General features: G+C 36.9%; 1 protein-coding gene and 1 long non-coding RNA gene across 2 annotated transcripts; one reads left to right on the forward strand and one right to left on the reverse strand.

Annotated features, from left to right (window-relative positions):
- Nucleotides 1–2,139: 2,139 nt before the first annotated feature.
- On the reverse strand, nt 2,140–6,470 carry LOC112733776 (uncharacterized). Its single transcript, XR_003168283.3, has 5 exons — nt 5,993–6,470; nt 5,277–5,396; nt 3,352–3,463; nt 2,790–2,889; nt 2,140–2,552 (listed from the first exon to the last, which is right to left on the reverse strand). It is a non-coding gene; the product is annotated as an uncharacterized lncRNA (long non-coding RNA).
- Nucleotides 6,471–10,297: 3,827 nt separating this feature from the next.
- LOC112733777 (UTP--glucose-1-phosphate uridylyltransferase) lies at nt 10,298–16,448 on the forward strand. The gene is made up of 21 exons (XM_025782860.2): nt 10,298–10,679; nt 10,829–10,876; nt 11,061–11,152; nt 11,251–11,341; nt 11,781–11,841; nt 11,944–12,021; nt 12,104–12,154; nt 12,253–12,326; nt 13,032–13,104; nt 13,227–13,284; nt 13,396–13,442; nt 13,540–13,605; nt 13,889–13,921; nt 14,352–14,404; nt 14,482–14,557; nt 14,637–14,693; nt 14,777–14,860; nt 14,941–15,039; nt 15,117–15,221; nt 16,036–16,107; nt 16,188–16,448. The coding sequence occupies exons 1-21, from the start codon at nt 10,597–10,599 to the stop codon at nt 16,212–16,214; spliced, it is 1,428 nt and encodes a 475-aa protein (XP_025638645.1). The 5' UTR covers nt 10,298–10,596; the 3' UTR covers nt 16,215–16,448.
- Nucleotides 16,449–21,818: the final 5,370 nt, after the last annotated feature.

The following is a 21,818-nucleotide window of genomic DNA, read 5'->3' on the forward strand; positions in this document are numbered from 1 at the left end:
GGGGGTGGGGGGTGGGGGGTTGGGGTTTGTTTTAATTTTTTAATATTATTTTTAATTATTTTTATTAATAATGAAGGGTAATATGGTAAAAAAATAAAATTGAAGTGGAAAAGGACGATTTTATAACGTTTTGTAACGTTGAGGATGATTTTAATAACAAAAAAAGGTCGGGGACGATTTTGATTTTCACCCCAGACTTTAGGGACGATTTCAGAACTTAACCCTATAAGAAATAAAAGAATTGGCATATATTATTATAAATTTGGATTTTATTAAAAAAAAAAGTGTAACTCTATATTTGACAGTGGTTTTTAATCCGCCGCTATATCTTAACAAATTTTGTCAACGGATGGCATTTTGCAGCGGTTAACAACCGCTGCCATCTCCAAGCAGTCCTATTCTTTCGATTTCGTAGCGGATAGAACCGCCGCAAAACTATGCCGCTGCAAAATACCATTTAGCAGCGGTTATACTAGCGGTTACTATTAACCGCTGCTAAAGGTTTAGTCGCACGCTATCTTTCAGCGGGTATATCAACCGCTGCTATCCATTTGGCAACGGTTAAAAATCGCTGCTATTCCTGTGCATAACCGCTGCTATTTATCAAATGTGGTGTAGTGTACACTACGGTTGTCAAAAATACTCACAGGCATCAAACAATTGGTGAATATTTTTAACATTTTTAATTACTACATAGTATACATAAATTGTCCTTAGGATCAATAACACCCAATGTATTCAACTTTTTTTATTATTAACTCTACTGACTAATACAAATTAAATAAAAATTTTGACCCAAGATGAAACAACTCTTTTTAAATAATTTTAGTAAACCTATAACTTTATATATCTTCCGATACCATTTATGCCTATAAAACCTACACAAAAATTAATAATAAACACCCATTCATTTTTTTATTGAACTTTTATGCAACTGAATCTTCTCTTTCTTATGTCAATTTGACTAATTATAAGACACAATAAAATTTACTAAACAATTCTGATTTCCATTAATTTGTCAAAGCTTTATAAAATAAATAAAGCACGGGTAAACATACTCGCATTTACTAAAAAAAATGGCTTGTATCATGATGTATTTATTGGATATTAATGTAACATTTTGCAAAAACTCATAATTATTGAATATCTTACATCAAATAAAGATTCAAGTCTACAATTTAACTAGATAATAAATATTCAACTATAATTAATAATATATTAAAATTAATATTATCTCACAAAAATATATCATATTTTATTCAAGAAATTCTTTACACATGAAAAAGACTTGATTATTATTATAAAGTTAAAGATGGTGGAACTATTATTAGTATATAGATTATAAACACGAAAAGCTTAATTAGAAGTTAGGACAACAACATAAGATTTTTAATTGCATGTGGCAATGTTACTATATACCAGTTGAAAAGGAAAAAAAGAAAACTATACTTTATCTAGCATGTTGTTAGTGTTCACTTATTTTTTATATAACTATGACAGAATTTGTAAACGAATAAGAAAGAGTAAGAATAATTTAAATTTTATTATTGATTGTGTACATTACATTGTTATTAGTGAATGAGTATGTGCGATGCACGGGAATAAATAATTTTGGCTTAATGATACAATAATTTATTATTACTTTTCATAAAAATTGAATTAAAGAAAAAAATGATTCGTCATAATAATATATAAATGCTCCTATCTTAAACCAAATTTGCATTTATGAAGATACTTAATCAAAATCTTAGCAAAATTATCTAAATAATATGTCATATGTCACCAAAAAATCTTATTACAGGTTTGGATGCTGTAAAACGAAAACTCACCAATGTGCTTTTCATTCCTTATTGAATGTACTATTTATATACTTGGTAAGAAAAAAAATAGAATTTACACTAAAAAAATCTGCATTGATAAGTGCTATATAACACATGGCTCATTGTGCCTTTCTACCCTGAAGATACACACATCATTTTTATTACCATGTTGTCTCATGCATATGGAAGGAAAAAAAAGTGCATGACTCTTGCAATGATGACATTAATAATTCATAAATAAATAAATATATATATATATATATATATATATATATATATATATATATATATATATATATATATAATCTGGTCAGACAAATTCGTGAATCCTCTATGTGGTAATTAATTAGGGAAATTAGACCTTATTAGTGATAAATGATGAACAACTGAGAGCAATGAGTAAAATAATACTATAGCTATGATACACAATGATTAAATATTGAAGTAAGATTAGAGAAAGTGTGAAAAAGATCATAATTTTACAAGCTACATAGAGAAGGATTATATAGATTATAATTTAGTTTCACTTTTAGTAATTAAGCATGCTTGTTGTTGCTGCTAGTTGGGGTAGCAGAAATGTTACTGTTATCTCGCTTTGAAGAATCAGAAGCTGTTGTTGATTTGTGTAGGAGTAAAGTTGGAGGTTTCATTGCTCTTTAGCAATTTGAAGGAAGAAATTGGTGGTTTCTTCTTACTAACTGAAGGCAAAGCTTCTTGATCATACCTTGAACCCTATTGAAATAACCAATATTAAATCAATGTTATGATCTTAATTCATAAACATTGAAAACAAAAAACAAAAGAAGATTAAATTTACATGAAACTTCTTCCACGGACCACAAAGAGGGGGGCAAACAAAATAGATATGGAGAATGGCTAAAAGCAATTTATGTACTGAATATTTGGGAACTTACCATATAATCAATGCAATTACCCCTCAATTATTCAAGATATATTCAATCATCATACCTTACCATCACTTGTTGGCTACTGCAAACAGTTCTTCCTCAAACTCATCTACATCCATAGTTCAAATGTCTTTGTAAATTTGGATGCTAACCAATTTCAACTGTTTTAGCCAATGAATAAAAAACTTATAAGAAGAAAATCTTAATAAAAAATAATAAGAAGAAGAAAAAGATGAAAATAGCAAAACAAAAAAAATAATAGTGATAACTTAGATTCTACATTAACTTTTTGAAAAGAGGAAAAGAAAAAAAATCAGAACCAAGAATTGAGCAAATATTTACTATATGTGTATCACAAATACTTTTCTTAGTATCCTATAATAATTGAGCAACACAAATCAGAACTACGAATAAAAACGTGCATATGGTTAATCATAAACAATCATATATGAAATAAATTAAACTGTTACTTGAACCAATATTGACTATTTGTAATAACCACTAGAAGGTAATTGTCATGATTATCATTATCATAATAATAATGATGGAAAACTAAAAAAAAGGAATTGGTATGAAAGTAAAAGAACAAAACAATATCTTTGAAAATCTCACAACTAAGTTACCTGAGACGGATTAATTTCAAAAGTACGAGTTCTTTTCTCTTTAGTAGCTGCTGTCACCTCGGCTTCATTTAGCGACTTATCATGAATGCCTTCAATTTTACCTGCTGCTTTGCTAATTACAAATCCATCCCCATTTGTATCATATAAGAGAAAAGTCGATATGGAATTTGAATTTCACTAGTTCAGTCAAAGAATGCATAGTATTTAAGATGTAGTAACATTTCAAATTTTCACATCCAAAATTGCATGCATCCACAATATCTATACCACAATCACATATTAAACAATACTAAAATTATGAAAAAAACGAAAGGTACTTTCTGCACCCCAAAATCACAAACAAATGCATCCTTTATGACAATACTTTCTATTAAGATTTAAACATAAAAATTCTAGAAGTATGCTTATAATTCAAAGGCACATGCACACATCAACGTTATACAAATATATCCATATCAAAATGCAACTGCAATCACTATCCCTATTTTTTCCCCTAATTTTGATTAATAAGAGAGATATACCTATCACCAAATAAAAAGATGTCAAAGTTAATAAATATTACTAAGATTTATATTTATATCATCAACTCTCAACGTTACCCAAAAAAATCAGTTAACTTGTATGCATAAAAGGATCATCCTATATTCAAGCAATATTGTATTTAAGGGGTCAAATTTGAGATATATCATAACTCTCCAAAGACAACCTATGCAAGAAATCTTATCCTTTCTTCAGCAGGTTCAAGATAAGCAAGGTACTATGTAAGTATATATGTTAATAAAACCAACTTCATCTTCGAGCACACTATTAAGCTTGGTAGAAGTAATGATACTGATGACATAAATTAAGAATAAAATACCTTCCTTTCACCAAAACCTTCACTATTAAAGGAAAGAATTATAGGCTATAGATTCCAAAGTTTTAGTCTACTAAATTTAAGATAAGTAACATTGTGAAGATGGCCAGTAATTATTCAAAAACAAAAGGAAGCTAAGCTTCTTACAACTTCAATCTTTGGCATGACTTAAATGAAGGAAGCAATTACAAAATGAATGATAGAAGTATTTGAGATCTGGCAGACATTGGGAATAAAAAATTGTCATAAACTAAAAAAAACAAAATAAAAAAAAATGTAAGATTCAAAAGTCTAGCAATTGTTACCTATCACAAATTTAAAATGGAAAACTTTCTAAATGAAGATTAAAGGTTGTATTAATTATATATTCAACTCTATGAAAGTTCAAGAGCTTGGAATATAATATGGACAAAGTAATTCATGAGCCTCTATATAGTAATTAATTAGGAAAATTAGACCTTGCTACTAATGAATGGTGAACAACTCAGCCATGAGTAAAATAAACAAACATAGATAGGCAGAGCAAGTTGGATGATCAAATTAAATAACCATATATGAGAGGTAAAGACATTTAACAGTGCACAGGGAGAAGCATTCAGAAGACTATGACAGAACCAACAAAGCCACTCCCTCCTATGACTACATTATACAAACAAGACATCTAATCTATGCAAGAATGCTTCAGCTAAAGAATGTGTATAACATCAAGTTATTAAAGGTTTGCCAGTGAATGAACCGGTGCAATTACTGGCCAAAGATTGAAGTTGTAAGAAGTCTCCTTTTGTTTTTGAGTAATTACTGGACATCTTCACAATGTTACTTATCTTAAATTTAGTAGACTAAATTTTAGAATCTATAGCCTATAATTCTTTCCTTTAACAGTGAAGGCTTTGGTGAAAGGAAGGTATTTCATTCTTAATTTCTGTCATCTGTATCATTGCTTCTACCAAACTTAATCGTGTGCTCGAAGTGTAAACCAAGTTGGTTTTATTAACATATATAGCATCTTGATTATCTTTAAAATGTTTCTCTTTTATCATTTTTAAATACTAAAAATTATTAAAGTTACCTCCTTAGCATCACTTGCTGCAAATAGTTTTTTTTTTCAAACTCAGCTACATCCATAGTTCAAATCTCTCCATAATCTCAAGAAGAAGAGTGGTGGCTCAAAAGATTCTGTAGTAACTTTCTGAAAGGATATAAAGAAAAAAGTTAGAACCAACAATGATGTAAAGTAGAGACACTTGTTCATGAGAAAGTATAATTTCTAATCTGTTCAGAGAGGAACACTTTGACCACCTTTTTTTAGAGAGAAACCAATGATAAACCTTGTTTATATAATGATATCAATTAACATAATATTATTTATTATTATTTTTTATAGACATGGCCAAACAAATTTAGAAACTATGATATTGGAAGAACATATATCGACAAACCACAACAACAACATAAGCAATTCAATATAATTATCTAATACTTAATAGTAAATTCTCAATAGTAGTATATGTATACATAACAGAACAGAATAACCATGAGCAATATTAGAACAGAAAGACCACAATATCAACAATAGAGACAGAATAGAAAATATTCAATAACATATTTCCTTGTCAAACACAAAAACTCGGAAATTAAAATAAATAAAACCGTAATATAAAAACTCCAAAATTAAAATCCAAAAACTACCCCAAGAAAACGCAAACCATTGAAAATCCATTTACTCGTTCTCTATATATGTCAAACACAACGTAATGATTAGAGAAATTAAAGCATTATACTTACATTTTTCAGTGAGAGCTTGTTGGGCAGTCCCTTGCAAAAGCCCAGAATACCCACCAATTGTTGCAGCTTCCACCACCGCCTCCGCCGTCATATCTACCACTACATTTGCCTCTTCTTTGGTTGTAATATGTGGCCATGTGACCTATCCCACCACAGCTGCAGCAAGCACCATCACCACCACCTCCTCCTCTTTTGTATCCACCACCACGCACAACAACTATGACTACCACTGCCATAGCTCTCGCCTAAGCCCTTGAGTACACGCACCGTTTGAGGGGAGATCGTCATCGATGTCGGAGTCGACGTCTTTGCATCGCGATTAAAATGAACAATGTGCGAACGAAGGAATTATATAAAGGTGAGGGAATAATATACGAAAAGATGATCCTGAAAAAATTTAAATTTTAAAAATTTTAAAATGAGGGACAAAATTTGAAAAATATGGAATGAAAATGGGGTAAATGAGAAAAATATATATGATTTCAGATTGAAAAGTGGGGGTAAGAGATATAAGCAATTGATCTTATTAGCTAAGAAGGGGAATTACAGAAAGATGTGTTTAGTAATTAAGTATGGTATTAAAAAGAGGAGAAATTAGGAGGTAAAAGAGTAATTCTTGGCATACAAGCGATTAAGGCTTGTAAGCCTTACAAGTTCAATTAAAACTAACGCTCAAAACACGCTTCGAACCATTCTTCTTCCTCTTCGTCTTCTCCTTCTTCTTTTCTTTCGTTTCTTGCCTTCTCTTTCTCCTTCTTCTTCTTCTTCTTGCTGCACGTTCTTCTTCCTCTTACTCTTCTTCTTCTCCTTTTCTTTCGTTTCTGCACGTTCTTCTTCATCGTCTTCCTCTTCTTCTTTATTTACGTTCTTTCTCTCTGTTTTATCTTTTTTTTTTTCGATTTTTCATGGTGAAATCGTTTTTGAAGAAGAAGAAGCAGTAGAAGATGAGGAGGAGAAAGAGAAAGAGTTCTGAATTATGCATAAGATGTATTTTAACAAATTTTGGGTGTATTTCTTTAAATCCTTTGGGTGTATTTTCTGTAATCCTTTGGGTGTATTTCTATAATCGTTTGGGTAAATTCCTGTAACCGTTTGGGTGTATTTCTGTAATCATTTTGGGTGTACTTCTGTAATCGTTTGGGTGTATTTCTGAAGTTCCATTATCTTCAAAAGGATTACAGAAATACACCCAAAGGATTACGAAAAATACACCCAAAGTATTTAAGAAATACACCCAAAATTCGTTGCATAATTCAGAACTCTTTCTCTTTCTCCTCATCTTCTGCTGCTTCTTCTTCTTCAAAACGATTTCAAAGCTTGATTTCAGAAACTATGAAAATCGAAAAAAAAAAACGAAGAAGAGGAAGAGGAAGAGGAAGAAGAACCGTTTTGAGTGTAGCGCTTTAAAAATAGGAAACGTTGAATAACGCATTAAAAGGCTTAGTAACTTGTAAGACTTGTAAGTCAAAAAGACTTGTATGTGTAGCACTCCTCGAGGTAAAACATCTAGAAATCTTTGTTTGGTATTTACCAGCTATCTGAACATGATATATGCGAGTATTATGATATTGAGAGATGCTGGTAGCCAATCTCTATGCATATATATACCATGGTATGGCATGTGGAATGATAAACATGATATGAATAGTGCCCCATGTTTAAGAGGATTGACAACTTAAAATTCTACTACAGCATACTGTCTTTTATAATTATGATGATGATAATATATAGGAAGATATAAGATAGAATATAATAAGTACATCTATCTATTTATATACATGAGTACAAAAATTAGTTATAACAGAAAGACAAACTTTGAGTTGAATTAATTTGCTGAACAGATAATTCTAGTTAGTGAGTAACATAATTATTCCTTTACTAAAGCTTCTTGATTTTTTTTATCATTGTTGTATACTCTAACAAACTAGCACGTATATTTACATTATTATTAAAATATTTGATTGATAAATCATTGGTGTAAACTGATCTATATATACTTATACTATTAAATTTGATTTTCTTTTAAAAAAATAGTATATATTTACAATGGATCAAAATTTATTAATTATTATGTAATTTGATCCTTCTTAGGCAAGTCTACATCAGCCACAAAATCATCAACCTTCTATAATTTTTATCAGACAATTGTATAATTGTAAATATAGCAAATATCCATTTTTTGTTAAGAAATAAAATAAAAATAGACAAATTCTATGGTGTTTTTTGTTTTGGTATTTACTATTTAAATTATCTAAATTAATTTTTAAAATAAAAAAACAAATATTTAAAATGTATTAAATATTAATTAGGTATATGTTTTAATAAATTAGCCCCATTTTGTAAAGCACCCTAACAATCACCAAAATATTAAATATCAGTTGAAACTCGAATGCTTCCAGAATCGTGAGGTGACATCAACAATGTAGAAAAAGCCCACGACAAACTAAAGGGCCCAATTGACTATAAGAATTTGAATTTCAGATCCAATGGGCTCAGAACAAGTTTCTCAATGTTCGCGTCAAAGGGCCGCTACTCTACTCTTTTTCAAAACCGAACAAGCCGGGGGCGTTCGTTCTTTGTTCTTCTATCGTCCTCAGATTTGTTAAGGGTTTGTTTGGATACAACTACAAGTCTCTTGGTAATTTTAAATTTGGTGGTGTTATCATCATCATATTTTAATGCCAGCTTAACGCATTAAAGGAAAATGAAACATTACGCCAGATTTTATTTTGGGTGAGTAGGGTAAAGTTGATTAAGAGGTTATTAATGCTTTTTATTTTTTAAAGCGTGTAATACTTTATATTTGATAGATAAAAAATTTATGTATTTATATTTTTCATATTTAAAAGATAAGAATATTCTTAAAAAACACCTATTACAATTTTAGAATATTTATCTATTTTAGTCCCCACAAAATTTCGGATCAAACACTTTAATCTTTAACTAAAATTAATTCTCGATTACTTCTTAATAATTATCCCTGTCAGTCACTTTTAAGTACTTTACTCCGTCAATTCTAATGAAGGACAAAATAGTCCCTAACAATTCTAATAGGGGATAAAATAATCCTTGACCCCTTGTTCATAAACGATACCATTTTCCTCCAATTTCCATTATATCTCGCATAACCCTAACATTCATAATCTCCTTTTTCACCTTCACATTCTTCTTCTCCATCTTTTCCTTCCTCCTCTTTAGCTCTAATATCAAACCATGGTATAACTGCCATGCGTGTCACACCTACCTCAATATGTCATGAACCACACACTTCCTAAATCTTTGTGACTGGTATACCCACGTCTTCCGCACTTCACCCACCAGAAGTATCTACCTCTACGTCTTTGATAACAACATCACCTCCAATCCCGACAACGTCCACCACATTCTCAAGACCAAGTTCTACAACTATCTCAAGGGCACGTTTTTCTTCACTTCCTGGCAAGTAATGTAGATTGTTAGATATTAGAACATTGTGAGAAGATTTTTTTTTGACATCATATGCAAATTCTTATTTGAAATAGATCTCGAGTGTTTTATTCCTTCTTTTCCGGAGTCCAAGCTAATTGACAGTTTCGACCTCGCATCCAAGCTATCAGTACAGCAAGCAATGTCGTCGTCGTCACTCATATGGAAACTGAAGCGATTACTGAACATTGGTTCAGAGAAGAAGTTGAAAGAAGCGATCAGAGTGGTGGACAATGTGACCATGGAGATGACAGGGAAGAAGAGGAGGGAGATGGCGACAGCGACGATAGATCTTAACAAATCGAACTTGCTGTCTAGATTAATGGGATCCATCGAAGAGAACAAGTACTTGAGAGATATAGTCATTAGTTTCTTGAGTATGAATTGGTTGAGAACAAGTTGAGAATTTTTAATATTGAAGTTGTAGAGTGTGCATTGTGTAACTTGAATTTGTAGTGTTAGACTGTTAGGATTATGCAAAATATGATAGAAATTGGAAGAGAATAATACCCTTTTCGAACAGAGAGGGTCAAGAACCATTTTGTCCCTATTAAAATGGTTATAGACTATTTTATCTTCCGTTAAAATTGACGGAGCAAATGACCTAAATGACTGATGAAATTAATTCTTAAAAAATCAATCGAATAATTAATTTTAGTTAAAAACTAAAATATCTTATCCAAAATTTTTTAAAGACTAAAATAAATAAATACTCATAATTTTATTATTACAACTTATACGATTATACTTATTGAGACAACTTTTATTTTATTATCTAATATAATATAAATATTACCACTTTTAAAAACTATTTAAAAAAAAAAAAAGAAGGCAACTTTTGAAACTGTCAAATACAAAATCCACTCGTTTATTACACATTTGAGCCGTGGCTCCAACCAAACAAGGCCTTAAAATTCCGTGTGACGTATAAATATTCCGGTGCATATTCTGTCTAAATAAGCATTAACGTTTTGTTTGTCTGTCAACCTCTGAAATCACCACCACACCCCTCGATCTCTTTCATCTCCCTTATAACCACACCACCACTCTCTCCCTTTATTCGCATCTCTCCCTATACCCATCACTGACACACACAAACACACTCTCTTCTGGAACTTTCTTCTCCTTCTTCTTCGCCAATGGCCACCGCCACTCTCAGCCCCGCCGATACCGACAAGCTCTCCAATCTCAAATCTGCAGTTGCCGGATTGAGCCAAATCAGGTTCTATACTCCATTCATAGCGCATTTCTGCTTCTTTTTACTTCTTTTTCTCTCGATCTCTTTTCTCCTTTGTATTCTCGTGAAAATCGCTGTTTGCGCGCCAAATTTTGTCGCGATTTCCAATCGGAACTTGATTTGTTTTTTGGCAGTGAGAATGAGAAGAACGGCTTCATCAACCTCGTCTCTCGTTACCTCAGGTCTGGATCCTTATTTCAGGAATCTTACTTAATGTTAAATCATGATTAATGATAATGATTAGATTCACTCAGCATGTGTCTTTCACTCTCGAACTATGCTAATTGCTACGTTATGGCGGAGAATTTCATTTTACTTTGAGTCTGATTAGCTTGATCGATTTTCATGCATGACGATGGATCGCAGTGGCGAAGCTCAACATGTTGAGTGGAGCAAGATCCAAACGCCTACGGATGAAGTCGTTGTGCCTTATGACAGTCTAGCGCCAACTCCTGAAGGTAAGTTTCTTTTTCGCGTTTTTCTTTTGTCTGATTGGTTGATCTGAATCTGATGTGACTAATCAATGCGTTTGCTGCCTGAACTGAAACTGGTGCAGCCTCTTCCGAGGTGAAGAGCCTCTTGGACAAGCTTGTGGTGCTTAAGCTCAATGGAGGCTTGGGGACAACTATGGGTTGCACTGGTCCAAAGTATGCCGAATCTGATTTTATTATTTTACTTGTTTATTGTAATTATTTGTATTTTTTTATGCTTACCTTAGATGCGGAATTTTCAGTATGTGATTTAAAGATTAAGCTCATCTGTCTGATGTTGCCAATGAATCTCTGGTTCGTGCTTCCTTGATGCTTATCGCAATGATCAGTCTGATAAACTTTATTGACTAGAATTTGGAACATCACTAGGCGTTTCGATTGGTTTTTCAGCTTGGTTATTTAATCACCAGTAAAAAGAAGAAAATTAAAAAATAATTTCCTTTCAAGCTAGACATCGTCACTTTATTATTAGTATTGTCATGAAAGTTTATAGATTCGTGAACGAGAAAAATTATGGAAACTATTTTTAATATATCACATCACATTGTTCCATGGCATGTATGTAACTCTTAATTTATGTATAAATGTAATGCAGATCTGTCATTGAAGTTCGTGATGGGCTGACTTTTCTTGATTTAATTGTTATCCAAATTGAGGTTAGTTTACGGTCCTCTCTTTGCTTGGCCTTTATTTTGCGTCCTTTCCACTGATAAATACACTTCGTGTGCACTTTCCACTGATAACATAAATTGTTGTAGAACCTCAATGCCAAATATGGAAGCAATGTTCCGTTGCTGTTGATGAACTCATTCAACACTCATGATGACACTCAAAAGGTATATAAAAATTTTCTTTTAACTCTTCTGGCTGGAATTATGCGATAAATTATTGCGGATCTAACAATTTAACTATCTGTAGATTGTTGAAAAATACAAGAGCTCAAACATTGAGATTCATACCTTTAACCAGGTTTGTATCACTTAGTTTCTTGCTTTATTATGGTTTTTTTAGAATTCAAGCTCTAAATTCTCATCTGAGATTGGTTTTGCAAATTCAAATTTATGCAGAGCCAATATCCCCGATTGGTTGTTGACGACTTTTTGCCATTCCCATCCAAAGGGCAGACTGGCAGAGACGGGTGGTATGATTTCATTTGTGTATTTTGCCTTTGTTATTCAACTGCATTGATGTAACTAGTGTCACTCGAGTCATGTATTTCTCTCCCTTTGAATTGGCAGTCCAGGACTGCTATAAATATAGTTTGTTGATGAATCAGAGGTTGATTTAGATACTTACATAGCATATCTATCCTTTAAACTACTATTTAGATGGCTATTCAGATTCAGAAAGATATGAATCTATGGCCAATTAACTACACTTTGGAGCTCAGTTGAACAACTTTCGTTGTTTTTGGTATGTGATTTGTCTCCTGCATTTCAATGTCATGTTTCAGCAATCCTGGAGATAACAATCTGAATTAAATCGACTTTTCATGCTTGGGAGGGAACATTTGTAGTTTATATTGTCTGTTTTGTTTTGGCAGTCATCATTATTTCAGCCTTCAGGGCTGTTATTAGTGTACCCCGAGTTGTATATGATGTGACACAATTAGGCACAAACTTTGACATAAAATATCTATCAAATTTAAGTAATATCATATTCCAAGTACATCTTAAACACGTGTATTATCATATTATGGTTATGCTGGAAGTAGAACACATGCTTGTTGTTGTTGTTGTGGAATTTGTCGTGTGTTCATTAGTCAGCTGCCATAACTTTGGCCTTTGAGCATGTCTTTGCTCATAGCTTCCTAAGCTTGGTTTATGAGTAATTCCTTCATGCATAGGTACCCTCCTGGCCATGGAGATGTCTTCCCATCATTACTGAATAGTGGAAAACTTGATGCACTATTATCACAGGTTTACACCAGAACTCAATTTATTTTTATTTGTGGATGGACAAAGTCTTATATTTCACCCTTTTTTTTCTTTTTAAGAATCGTAACTATCACTGTTTTCCCCCCATTTTTTCCCTCTTACAGGGCAAGGAGTACGTGTTTGTTGCCAATTCAGATAACTTGGGTGCTGTAGTTGATTTGAGTATCCTTATTTAATATTCCGCGCTTCTTCATTTTTGGTTGTACTGCTTTTCAATTCTATATGAAGGTGGTACCTTTAGTATCATCCAGCCTCCTTGACTGGTTAATTTAGAAATCTTAAATCATTTGATCCAGAACAAGAATGAATACTGCATGGAGGTGAAGAACGATCATTATCATCAGCAACTGCCTTTGAGTTGTAGACCTCACATGATTTTGATTAATTTACTTATATTTTTTGGTGCCTGTTATGCAGGTGACTCCCAAAACATTGGCTGATGTGAAGGGTGGCACTTTGATTTCTTATGAAGGAAGAGTTCAGGCACGTAACCATTGCTGAATCACCACTTCTCAATCAAGATTTAGCTGATTAAATCTGTACTGTGATGGTTGCAAATGTCTAATTAAAAACTGCTCCTGTTAATAAATCCTCCACAAATTTTATCCGAAAATTAGAAGGGGAAAGATATTTTGCTTGCTAGTTTGATAATTGTCCCGCTCTAATTTTGGTTTCTGTGCCTTAAAACAAAATTTTAAAACTGTATTGTCCATTCGAAATTTGCAATAGTGTCTAAGTGATGCTTATCTTTGATTCTCTAATGCAGTTGCTGGAGATTGCCCAAGTCCCAGATGAACACGTGAGCTACTAATCTCTCTCATTCTCTTTTGAATCATCCCTAGTTCCCAAGTGGAGGGGGGAAATTGCTTTAGGGCACTATTTAGTTATTTTCTATGATGAGCTCTGTTTTCCGGTTTCTCTAATGAAGTAGGAAATGGTGTCTCCCATGTTAGGAAATTAGAAATTCAGGAGCACTTATTACTAGACATATATGCATATTCAGCTGCTACTAACAGATAACCATCGATGATATGAAATACAATCATCAGTTGTTAAAATAATTCCCATCATCATTTATGCACTATAAACATTGATGGTTTAAGATGATTTTGCTTGATAATGGCACCTACATTAGGAATTTAAGTTAGAAGCATGTTCCAAATACAAGCCTAAAACTTTGATTGACACAACAATTATTTCTTTAACATATGCTGCTATCTTTTATGCAGGTCAATGAATTCAAGTCGATCGAGAAGTTCAAAATTTTCAACACAAATAATTTGTATGTTTTTTTGGTTAGCTATCTAGTTATTTTAGATTATATGCTCATTTGGGGTATTGATAACATACAATTTACAGGTGGGTGAACTTGAAAGCAGTTAAAAGACTTGTTGAAGCTGATGCTCTTAAGATGGAGATTATTCCTAATCCAAAGGTGTATATTGCATACTTATAGATGTGAAATAGCTCATCTTTCCATTTTATTTGGAAAATTGCTGACACGTGAGTTTTAGGAAGTTGATGGAGTAAAAGTTCTTCAGCTAGAAACTGCAGCTGGTGCAGCAATAAGGGTACTGAATGCATATTAACATGTTACTAAAATGATCTTAATGTGGAAACTGTTTAGTGCTCTGACATTTCTCTCTCTTAACAGTTCTTTGACAAGGCTATTGGAATTAATGTTCCTCGATCCCGCTTCCTTCCGGTGAAGGCAACTTCAGATTTGCTGCTTGTCCAGGTTATGGTTTTTTTATTCAAGTGATTGGAAATTGATTGGTAATTGATCTTTCGTTAAATGTAGTTTTTCTTGTTTTGCAGTCCGACCTCTACACTTTACAGGATGGATTTGTTACTAGGAACCCAGCAAGGGCAAATCCAGAAAACCCATCTATTGAGTTGGGGCCAGAATTTAAGAAGGTTAAGATCTATATAACACTGACTACATTGTATAACATGGTTAATGCAATTATTGATGTTCCCAATCTCCTTCACAGGTTAGCAACTTCTTGAATCGTTTTAAATCAATCCCTAGTATAGTTGAGCTCGACAGCTTAAAAGTGGCAGGCGATGTATGGTTTGGAGCTGGTGTTGTCCTCAAGGTTTGGGATCTAATCCTCACATACGTTTGATTCTTTTTTAATTTATGTAATACTTTCTTTGTTCTCCGTGTAGTTATTATTTTGGTTATTTTACGGGGTAGAGAAATGCTTACTGTTGCTTAATAGTGATAAAATTTCTGTACTCCAAATTTTCGTAGCCCAATTGTTATGGTCCACATTCTTCAGGATTAGAGTAATTGTGATGATCATATTGGAAGTTTGATCATCCAGCAAATCCTCTATTTCCCCTCCCCTATCCACGTGCATATACACCAAAGGAATTCCCCTTGCAATGAATAAAGTCAGAGTTGCATTATCCTGTTTTAGGAACCCAGAATTGTTTTTCTAATATAAGCCTGATGCTAAAATTTTGAAATAGGAACCATATAAAGTTGGAATATCTTATACACAGTTTGATATTCTTATAGTTATACCTGATATTGTTTGAAGTCTATAGGCTTAATTAAAAAACAAAAGCATTATGCTATGAAAAAATGAAAAGCATTTACTTTAGACATAGTTATAGCATCGTTTAATCATGTATCTAAGTTTAACTAGAAGCATGAGGTTTGGTTGTGGTGGTTGTATGATTAAGTAAACTTTGAATAACAGAATACTGATCATGTTATATTTAATTGACGTTCAAGCTACCCCGAAGTGAACCCTCTCGATGAGGGTTCCTCTTTTATGTTTTCATTGCTAGCAATTCATTTTCTGCCTTGATAAGGGGGAAAAAAAATCGCTCATCAGTTGAGGCTATGAAACTTTTTTTAATTGGCTTTTTGATAGCTGTTATCCTCGTGGTTTGGTACAGGGAAAAGTAAGTATCGTCGCAAAGTCGGGTGTAAAGCTGGAAATACCTGACAAAGCTGTCATTGCAAACAAGGTATTTTACCAACTTTAGTGTACAAAAGGGCAGTGTTTTATAAGTTCATCGTTTTAAGTACCCTGAATTGTGATGCGCAGGAAATTAATGGCCCAGAGGATCTGTGAGGAAACTAATGGAGTGTTGATGTGTAGCCTGGCAGTCGTGGGCTATTTTATGTATTGTTTTTAAGCTGCATAGGAAAAGAAAAATAAAGTAGTTTTTTGTTGAGGTTATCTGCATATGGAGCTTTACGGTTAACTTTGTAATGTTTCCATTAAATGTGTGATTTGTGAGCAATTGACGAGGACTCAAAGAGGACCATGTTTTAGACCATTTTTGTATAATAATTTGTTGCGTTAGCTTTCCCGGAAAAAAAAAAAAGTGGAAAATAGCCGTACTTCGTACCGCCGCCAATTCTCACAAGGCAGGCTCAAAATAAACAACGTATACAGATCGAAAAATTCAAGAGACAGAACTAAAATAAACTAACAAGCAGTAAACGTGAAATGGTATTTCCCTTGGCTATAGATATGAAATAAGTATTGGCGTACACAAACATTGCCTAATTTTTTATGCAGGGAAGTGAAAATGTGGAAGATTAAGAGAAAAATAAATGAACCTCAGGGAGCTGAAGGATCCTGGGGTCTCACCGCAAGGCTAGGAATCAAGCTCTAAGAACTTGACTTGATGAACACTGGAAGGGTGAAAACTTAAATTGCAGAAACTAATGCAGGAAGAGTGGTATGAATTTCCAAAGAGATGTTAGGATTTTTATTATAGAAACTCAATGGAACAGTGCTATATATATGGTATAAATTGAAGAGAGTATAATCTGATAAATGAGGAATGATTATAGAGGAGCGCGGAAAATGCAAAGGAAGAGAAAGTTCTGGGAGAAAAGAGGGAGGGAATGCAGAATAACAGAAAAGAGAGGGAACAATCAATCATTGCTGCTTTCCTCATTAGTCTTTCTTCTAATTTTCTTCCTTACAAACACTCACAAATCAAAATTTCAGAGGAAATGAGATAGAGGTTGTACAAGATGTCTCTGGTACGGGTTGAGAGGTGGATCGGGAACCTGCGGGTCGAGGCGGATGCCGGATCACTTGACTGGGGCGATGGAGGGAGGTACCTGCAAAGACACTCCGACGCTCAAGTCAGAATGGATCTGAGAGGTAGAAGTGTATGGAATGAATGAATACCTGGAGGGACCTGAGCCCTCTATTTTATAGGTGATGGAGAATATCTTATCTTATCTTATTTGGCTAAGATAAAGGAGACGTTTGAATTCGAAAGTCGGTTAGGAGTCTGAGAATGCCGTTTTTGGGCCTTCTAGAAGTGAGGAACGGGTCGGACCCGGAGAACCGGTGTTGGGTTCGGTTTTGGATCCGGGATGGTGGGCCGGATCCGTAACAGTTGCCCCCGCAGCGGGGGAGCGAACAAGGTCGGTCTGTCGCTTGAAAGGCGCGATGCCTGTCCGTGGGCTTTGGTTTGTCTCGGGAGTTCGTTTTGTTTTTTGGAGGGAGATCGGTGCCTTGGCTCCGGTTTCGCTTGGGGGCTCGTCTAACCGTTTTTTGGTTTGACGTGACTCCTCCGCTTCTGCCGTGTCTGTTGCGTTCTTCGATGCTTTATTAGCTTCTTTTTTCGAGGGAGGGTCATTAAATGTGAAGGGACGTTTTCCCTTTTCTGCCCCTACTAGCTTTACCTGCGCCTAGGGGTAATTGTGTCAGTTCACCCCTCTCTTTGAAACCGTTTTGGATTTTTATTTCAGTTCCCTCGCTCGTTTCCCTTTCTTTTTCCTTTTTCCATTCTCTTCTGAAGAATTTCTATCTGAACAGAAAGTCTCCTCCTTTCTCTGTGGTCTTTCGTTTTTTGGTTTTTGCTTGCTGCTTCTGCTTTTCGGGCTTCCTCAAGTGTTCTTTCTGCATTTTCAGGTTAGCGCGTTTTCGCTTATTCTTTCCTGTTATTTTGTGAATGCTGCTCTGTCTTTTGCCATGCATTGTTCTGCTTGTTTTTAGTTTTGCGTTGAACTAGTTTCTTTGGGGGGGTGGTTGTTGAGTTTTTGGAGGGGTTGAGCACCGCCGTATTCATTCGGTGATGGCGGTGTACCGCCGCGTTGGTTTGGTAGTGGTGTGTAGGTTTCTGTCTTGCTTCTGTCTAGGGTTAGTAGGCTGATGGTGGTGCTCCTCCCTGTTTTAGGTATGCAACGGCGGAGAAATGAGGGTGTGAGGGCTCCAGTAGCCCCTTCCAGGGGCATTCCCAATCGTTATGGTTGGGTGACTAGTGATGTATGGGGCGTTCCGTCGCGGATGACGGAGGGCGACCTTCAACGGCTCCGTGATCAGGGGGCCATCTGTGGCGGTGGTGATGAGGAGGGGCGGTATGAGCTCGTCCTCCCGGATGCCGACGAGCGCGTTTGTTACTTGAATCTGCATTCCCCACCGTTCCGGATTGGATGTGGGTTTACGAGTCGATGTTCACTCGGCTTGGCGTGCGACTTCCCTTCTCGCCGTTTGTTCAGGATCTGTTGAGTCGGTGTTCCGTGGCGCCGTCTCAACTTCACCCGAACAGCTGGGCTGCTGTGCGGTCGTTTGAGTTGGTGTGCCGGTATCTCGACCTTCCGGCTTCCGTTCCTGTTTTTCTTTTTCTTTTCTTATGCACTCTCCCGACTAAGGAGGGGAAGCATAAGAAGGGGTATATGTCTTTCCGGGCTCAGCCTCATCGCCGTATTTTTGGCTTATTTGAGGATTCTTTTCATGGTTTTAAATGGGAGTATTTTAAGGTGCGCCCTGTCCAGGGGCACCATCCATTCTGGCTGTCACCGGAGGGCGTTCGTCGGTTTTCGACATACTGGAATTTCCAGGCTGGCCCGTCGGTTCTAACTAAATTCACCTACGATGGCTTGTCCCAGGAGGATAAGGACGTTGCCAATGTTTTGTGGCATTTGTTTGGTGAGCGTCCGTTGAATCCTCGGGACGTTATGGGGGATCCCGAGGCTTGTCGGGCGTATATCGGTGTGTGCCTTGTCTTCTTTTCCCAATTTCATATGTTCTATTCTTGCCTTTTTGTAACTTGTTATTTTTTATTTCTTTCAGTTGAGATGGCTGGTGGGCTGACTTCTCTGGCTAGGTTGAAGGTGGCGATGGGCCGGGAGGAGGGATCCTCGTCTCCTTCTACTCCTGTCTCCAATCCTGCCGTGGAATCTCAACATGTTTCCCAGGAGGTGATTTCCTCGGCTGCTCGGGCCGAGGTTCAAGTTTCCCCTGGCCATGTGAACTCTCCTGAGGTTGTGGTAGTGTCGGCTGCTGAGGCTTCTCGGAAGAGAAAGAGGCCCGAGGACCCGAGCAGCGAGACTTTTGAGGAGGGTTTGGTGCCAAGTGTGATGGATCGTCGTTTTGATGCTCCGGGTTTTATTGATCAACATTTGATGCCTGGTACGGAGCCTTATTTTGATGGCTGTGATGTCTCGTTCCAGGCCAAGTCAGTGTATCGTGCTCTCCTTCGCTCTGCTGTTGTTGTTCGGAAGGCTGAGCCCGTGATGGCTCAGGTCGGTTTATTGGATAAGAAACTTCGCCAATCTCAGGCTGAGGTGGCTAAGTTGAAGGAGGAGCTTGAGGCTGCCGAGATTGCGAGGGGGAAGGCGGTGAAGTCTTCTGAGGAAGCCGGGGCGGAGATTCTCCGGCTTTCCGAGGTTGAGACTTCACTCCTTTCTCAGCTGGGCGAGGAGCGGCGCAAGGCTTTCGACGCGGGTTCCCGGGCTGCCGTACTTCTTGGTGAGACGGAGGCTCTGAATGCCGAGGTTGCTGCATTGAAGAGGGAGAAAACGGAACTGCTGGCCGATGCTAAGGATGCAATTGCTGCTACTGAGGAGACGATGAAGGCGCAGGCTCTGGTGCTTGCTCCGGGAGTGGATGTGTCCGTGATGGGAGCATTCAAGACCGTTCGTGATGGCCGGATAGTCGACCTCGAGTAGCTTTGTCTTTGTAATCTTTGTTCTCCCGCTCTTTTAGACTTACTTTGTTTTTTGGATACTTTTGGTTTGGCCGTGGGCCGTGTAACCGTGACTCCGTAACTTTTGGTTTTTTGTTTTAACAACTTTTCGAGCCGTTCGGGCTCTTTTCGTATGTTTCGTTTTAAAGCTATTCCGTTTAATTAATCTTCTTCCCGTATTTGGGATGAGTGGACCGTCGTGTGGTCGGGTTTATATGGATATCCGTGGGTTGGGCCTGGAGGGTGATCGATCCTCCAGTTGTGGCCGTGTTTTTGTTCCGTATTTGGGACATTGTGTGAAAAAATAAAGAATTTAGGGATAGCTTTGTAATGTGATTTTATTGATGGGTGGGCCTCGTTAAAACCCTCCGTTGTTGGCGGGAAAGAGTACCCGAGTTTGATACATAGGCGTAGTTTTGAAATGTAAATGTAATTTTGCAAATAAGTAAAGCGAAAGCGTAAAAGAAAACGGGGGGGGGGGGAATGGAGACCTGGGTTGGTTTTAGGAGTAGTATCGCCGTAAGTTGGCGGCGTTCCACGTTCTCGGGACTTCATTACCGTTAAGCCGTTCGAGCTTGTACGCTCCTTTCCCGATTGCAGCTTTGATTCTATATGGTCCCTCCCAGTTGGGGGCGAGTTTCCCTTCTCCCGGGGTTGGGGGACCGATGTCGTTTCGTCGTAGGACGAGGTCGTCAGTTGTGAACTCTCGCCGAATGACTCCGTGGTTGTATCTCAGGCTGATTCTTTGTTTTAGGGCTAGCTCTCTGAGGTGGGCTACGCTTCTTATTTCGCCAGTGAGGTCTCGTTCTGCTTCTTCGTCGTTGCCTCCGATTGTTCTTCGTGGGCTTGGGTCGCCGATTTCAACTGGGATGATAGCTTCCGTGCCGTAGGTTAATCGGAAGGGGGTTTCCCCGGTAGCTGTCTGAGGGGTCGTGCGGTACGACCATAAGACCGATCCGAGTTCGTCTGCCCATAGCCCTTTGGCTTCGTCGAGTCATTTCTTGAGGCCTTTGACTATTATTTTGTTTGCTGATTCCACTTGCCCGTTTGTTTGGGGGTGTTCTACCGAGCTAAAGCGGTGGGATATGCGTAGTCCGCTTAGGAATTCCTTGAATTTTGTGTCGGCGAACTGGGTTCCGTTGTCCGAGATGACGATCTCGGGGATCCCGAATCGGGTGATGATTTGTCGCCAAAGGAATTTTCGACATTGGGTCGCCGTGATAGAGGCTAGCGGCTCGGCCTCGATCCATTTGGTGAAATAATCTATGGCGACGATGAGGTATCGGAGTTGGCCTGGTGCCGTGGGAAAAGGTCCGACAAGGTCGATCCCCCAGGTGCCGAATGGCCGTTCTGCCGATATGATGCTGAGCTGATGTGGGGTGGCTTGGTGGATGTTGGCGTGCCTTTGACATTTATCGCAGTTTTTCACTAGTTGCATGGAGTCCCGGATGATCGTGGGCCAGAAGTAGCTGGCGCGGATGACTTTTTGGGCAAGGGTTTTACCTCCGACGTGGTGGCCGCAACAGCCTTCATGGATTTCGCGTAGTATGTATTCCGTGCTCCCGGGCTCGACGCATTTGAGCAGGGGTTGCGAGAATCCGCGTTTGTATAGTTGTCCTGCGACGACCGTATAACCGGCGGCCTCCCTTTTTATTCGTTTTCCCTCTTTAGGGTCTTCGGGCAGTTTTCTGTTGAGGAGGTACTGTAGGATGGGGTAGGTCCATGACTCGTGGTGGGAG

The sequence above is a fragment of the Arachis hypogaea genome, chromosome 13, assembly GCF_003086295.3.
Source record: "Arachis hypogaea cultivar Tifrunner chromosome 13, arahy.Tifrunner.gnm2.J5K5, whole genome shotgun sequence".
NCBI lineage: Eukaryota > Viridiplantae > Streptophyta > Magnoliopsida > Fabales > Fabaceae > Arachis > Arachis hypogaea.

Excerpts from the sequence above, each read along its gene's own strand:
- LOC112733777 (XM_025782860.2), top strand. The coding sequence starts at position 10,597 with ATGGCCACCGCCACTCTCAGCCCCGCCGATACCGACAAGCTCTCCAAT. Across the intron at positions 10,680-10,828 it reads GCCGGATTGAGCCAAATCAG|TGAGAATGAGAAGAACGGCT; the intron begins GTTCTATACTCC and ends GTTTTTTGGCAG. Across the intron at positions 15,222-16,035 it reads GAGCTGGTGTTGTCCTCAAG|GGAAAAGTAAGTATCGTCGC; the intron begins GTTTGGGATCTA and ends GGTTTGGTACAG.